Source organism: Lolium perenne, chromosome 4, assembly GCF_019359855.2.
Source record: "Lolium perenne isolate Kyuss_39 chromosome 4, Kyuss_2.0, whole genome shotgun sequence".
Lineage (NCBI taxonomy): Eukaryota > Viridiplantae > Streptophyta > Magnoliopsida > Poales > Poaceae > Lolium > Lolium perenne.
In genome coordinates this window covers 150,759,997-150,764,600 of record NC_067247.2, presented here as the reverse complement: position 1 = coordinate 150,764,600, position 4,604 = coordinate 150,759,997, and the positions used below count along the sequence as shown (strand labels likewise).

General features: G+C 44.4%; 1 protein-coding gene across 1 annotated transcript; it reads right to left on the bottom strand.

Annotated features, from left to right (window-relative positions):
- Positions 1-623: 623 nt before the first annotated feature.
- On the bottom strand, positions 624-4,208 carry LOC127294147 (very-long-chain aldehyde decarbonylase GL1-10). The gene is made up of 5 exons (XM_051323901.2): positions 3,679-4,208; positions 2,375-2,697; positions 2,099-2,246; positions 1,982-2,014; positions 624-1,001 (listed from the first exon to the last, which is right to left on the bottom strand). Exons 1-5 carry the CDS (start codon positions 4,006-4,008, stop codon positions 954-956), a joined length of 882 nt encoding a protein of 293 aa, XP_051179861.1. The 5' UTR covers positions 4,009-4,208; the 3' UTR covers positions 624-953.
- Positions 4,209-4,604: the final 396 nt, after the last annotated feature.

The window sequence follows — 4,604 nt, the reverse complement described above, 5'->3', positions numbered from 1 at the left end:
CATCCGTAATATGTTAGGGCATTGTGTTGTTGCAGAGGCTGGGTGTAATCGGTATCTTTCGATATTAACATATTTCCTTTACCGAAAAATCCCTGTCAGAGAACGGTCATGGTACTTTTGAGTTGTCATGCTTCCTCAGGTCCTTTGTGCAAAATGCCAGGACGAGGTTGTAATTTTACCTTTCTTGCAGTGTCCTGCGTGTAATTTGTACCCACCGCTTAATATATGAGTGCAGCTCTGGATCCTTCGGGATCCACCCTTTGTTCAAAAAAAAAATGTCGCATTCACGTCAAAGTGGGTTCCACGCACTATATTGTGCAGGGGCAGGGACTACCCACTCTTTCACATGGGAAAAATCACCGATCAAAGATATTTTCCTTCTAATATGATAACAGCTATATAAAACACTAGTACTACGTATAAAAGCGACACGATAGGGCAGATGCCAGCAGGATGGTGCATGAAAACGGCCTAGCACAACTGATTGGAGGTTTCTCGGATGTGGAATAATACTTTCATGGACACTTTTTTATCTAAACAGGTCGACACGACAGTCTGCTAGAACAGTTCAGTCACTGGTGCATATTGCTCATCGCAACATGCAGGACATATACCACAGGACGTAGGAAAAAGATCGATCATCCAATCATGTACAACATCTCATACGAAAAATACGGCGGGAAATGCTCTCGACTACATCTGGACATTCGACATTTTTCATTGCTTGCATACGAACATCCGAGAAGCAGTGGAGCTATGCATACGAACGGAGGGAGCACTGTAAGTAAATCAACACTTGGAACGACTATGCCGGTTGTTCATGAGCCACTCAACCTTGATGATTGACATGAAATAAATATTTTATACTAGTGTACTCCATCATGGGGATATATCCGGAGACCACATAGATTACTGACGCCTATCTCTCTCTGGTCCTGCTTGCCCCTGTGGAATCAATTGCCATCTCCTTTCTGAACGTTGCTGCCCGCCAATTCCTTCAGCTGTTCGATCCAATGGTTTAGAAAAATAGAGTTAAATTAATAGCAGATGATTCCTTTTTCAACTAATTTAGCGTTCAGGTAGTCTGTGATAAGTTCGTTGTTTCCTATCTACATGTCACTTTAGGAGTTCCATCAGAAGAAGAATTAACCAAATGAAGAGTGGCAGTAATGTTGTAACCTTTTACCTGGATATATTGTTAGTATGTAGAAAGCTAGAATGACATTTCTTCAGGAATTTAGCGAGCATTCGGCAGATAAGTACAGCTAGAATTAATCTTTGCTTATAGCTAATTGATAGTGTAGGGTGCGACGGGTAATAAATGTATGAGCAATTTGATACCACGAGAGTAGGTCCCTTTGCATCTAGGGTGTAACTGGGTGCTATGTAAAACTATTGCTGCTTCTTCTCAATGAATGGAATAGGGCAAAGCTTTTGTCCTGTTTCCAAAAAAAAATAGTGTAGGATGCAGCATAGCTTATATCTCTGTAGTGGAGGGATTTTTTACAAGGAAAATATAGCGCGATATAACAAAATAGCGTGGGTCTAAAAATACGGTATTAGCATGTTATAGCGTGCTATTAACGCGAATAGCGCGCTATAGCGTCGAAATAGCGTAGCGTCGGCTCTCTAGATATGCTATAGCGTGCTATTAGCGTTGGAATAACGCACTATTTTTTTCCATGATTTTTTATGTATATTTCGCAATGGCCAAATATCACAAATTGTTCACTGCTACAGGCGGAGAAAAACCATGGCCGAAAATCCAAAAGAAACCCAATCAACTTTGGGTGGTGACAATGTTGTTTAGTACAGACCTAGGATGCATGCATGCCACACACTGGGAACCAGACAAGTGTGCAAGCCAAAAAGAGCCAACTGTAGCGGTTGGTGCGAAGTATGCAAGCATGGATAATGTTGATTGTTGAAAATATGTTTCATCAAAATAAAAAAAATTAATTAGTAGAAGCTAGATAGCTACCTTTGCAAGGGTTGCCTTGTGAAATCGGTAGCCCTGAAGAAGAAAAAAATGACTTAGTGTATGTGCCATGAGATCTTATTTCAGGTGGTTTATGTAAGATAGCAGAACACTACATACTTTGTCCGTTCCGTATATGTAATCACAGTAGGTGAAAACGGGAGCGAAGTTGCTCTTGCTCTGCCCTCCAATGTAGTGGTGGTAGTCATGGTGTTCCGCCCCTCCGTAGAACGGTATATACTTCTCAGCGTTGAACGGTAACTTAAATCTGCAGTACAATAGCTAATCCATATAAGGCACACATTTACAAACCTTTATTTCTTCAGTCATTAAGAAATTAACTTTATTCAGCTATGTTTGAAAAATGAAACTACAGATGTAGTGGAAGTGAGTTACCCGCTGTGAATGTTGAGGCTCTCTACCAGGCGAGCAGCAAACCAGATCCAGAGCGTGGTGACATGGCATGGGACGATAGCCGGGCCGGCAAGGGAGGGGACAGCGAGGATAAGCATCTCGGCCCAGTGTCCATACCACGCGGCATACGCCATGGGAGCCGTGAACTCGTGGTGAACATGGTGGATCTTCTCATAGCCCCATTTTGTGTGCAGCAGACGATGTAGCCAGTAGTTCAGGTAGTCTTCCACCAAGAAGTATACCGTCAGCTGCGCCGCTATCTCCCCCATCGACGGCAGTGGCAGTCCCGTCCGTATTTCCATTATCTAACACCACACAAGTATATAAACTCAGTTGTATGTTCTATGTATCTGTCAATTTTATAGGCACTTCAATTTCTTAGCGTAGGTGCTAATTACTTGGCATGCTCTTACTCTTATTGTTGTTTTTTTCTGTCATGGTGGTGACTTTTAACTAGGGATACCAGTTGGAACTGGTATGCACCATGTCCACACACGTATGTTCTATTTATCTGCCAATTTTAGGTACCTAGTACTTATCCAGATAAAAGACCTAAGTCACGTTTTTTTAACCTTTATCCAACGAGGCTCAGTGTGCAGTTGTTGAACCTTGTGGTGCTGAACTTACAATACAATCTTCTTGGAGACAAATAGAGACACAAATATGTAAGCAATGGTTAGCAAAACTGTACAACATGAAGAAAAAATGGTTAGTGACACGAAATTAAAATAGTCCACATAAATGCTAAACAGAGCATAAATCTTTCCTGATTAGCTAAGTAGTGCACACTATTCAGCTAGTGAATTTTCAATTTAAATTCAAGTCCAAAAATTTCAACTGAAACTTAAGTGGCTACACAAAGCTTCCAAGTTCACGTCCATTTCTCAACTTCAACTCAGTGATCATAGGAAATATACAAGCTCACCATCGATCACTCCGGTGAGAGCGGCAATTCTTCCGTGAACGGGAGGTTTCGTGCATGCTTAAATTTACTTCTTTCCGATTTGTGCCCCAATTTTTTCCAAAAAATTCGTCAGGTTTCATTGTGTTTCAGTAAACTATGTCAGATTGGAAAGCAATAAAATGGAATGAGACCATGCACGGGATGTCCCTTGCACGGAAGAAAAGTATTTCTCTCACTCCAGTCACATCTTTATGCCTTTTTTGTTCATGTGAAAGGAAATAAGAAATTGTTTTCCTACAGTATTGAGGAACCTTTTCTTTTTATGAGAGGAACCTAATTTCTCAAGTATAACAGAGTTCAGAATGCAAGAAGTGTAGTAGACCTTAGCGGCAGGATACGAGATGAGCTGGTAAGGCCCGATGGTGAGCAGCGAGACGCGAACGGCGTCCATGTAGCAGCGGAAGAAGGCGGCCGGCGGGTGCTGCACCTTGGGCTGCAGCTTGTACGGCGCGGCGATCTCCGGCGCGGCGAGGTCGAGGAGCACGAGCGGCAGCGGCGCCAGCGTGTAGACGACCAATGTGATGGCGATGTTGGGCCAGTGGAGGTAGCAGTCCGGCACCGACGCCGAGTACCGGAGCCACGCCGCCTCCGCCCACGTCAGGGCGCGCCCCAGCGCCGCCTCCGCCTCGCCCGCCGTCGAGTACGGCAGCATCGTGCTCACTCTCCCTCTCCGGCGAGACGTACCAAGATGTTTGTTGGTTCTGCTCCGGGAGATCGGGGCGGAGGCCGTTGCTAGATCTCCCTCGACTGTTTTCCTCGTCTACGCCCTGAGCGCCTACTTACTCGCGTCAGTTCAAGATGGCATGCGTATATGGTCTCTGCTCCGCGCGACGTGGCGGAGTGAGCTATCCTCCAGTGTTTGCATGGTTGCCTATTTATAGTCGGTACTAGGGCAAAACACGATTGTGCGACTAAAGCTTTCCCAGTCGCCCAGGATAATACCGAGAGCCGGAAAAAGTAAGAACAGATGAGGACGATACACTTTTTAGATAATGCCAGTGACCACAAGATAACCTTTCTTTGGTGGGAGTCACTCCAAGCATTTTCCTCCTTCACGGTACGTAATTAATATCACCCGGCATGTGTGCCCTAATTCAAAAATTGAACATGTTTTCGTTGATTGACGTGACAGAAAACCACTACGTGCAGCCGGTTGCAAGGAAGGAAAGAGCTAGGGCTATAAGAGCATCTCCAACAGGGCGCGCTATATCGCGGCGCGCTAAAATTCAGAATCTGCGCGCGGTAAAC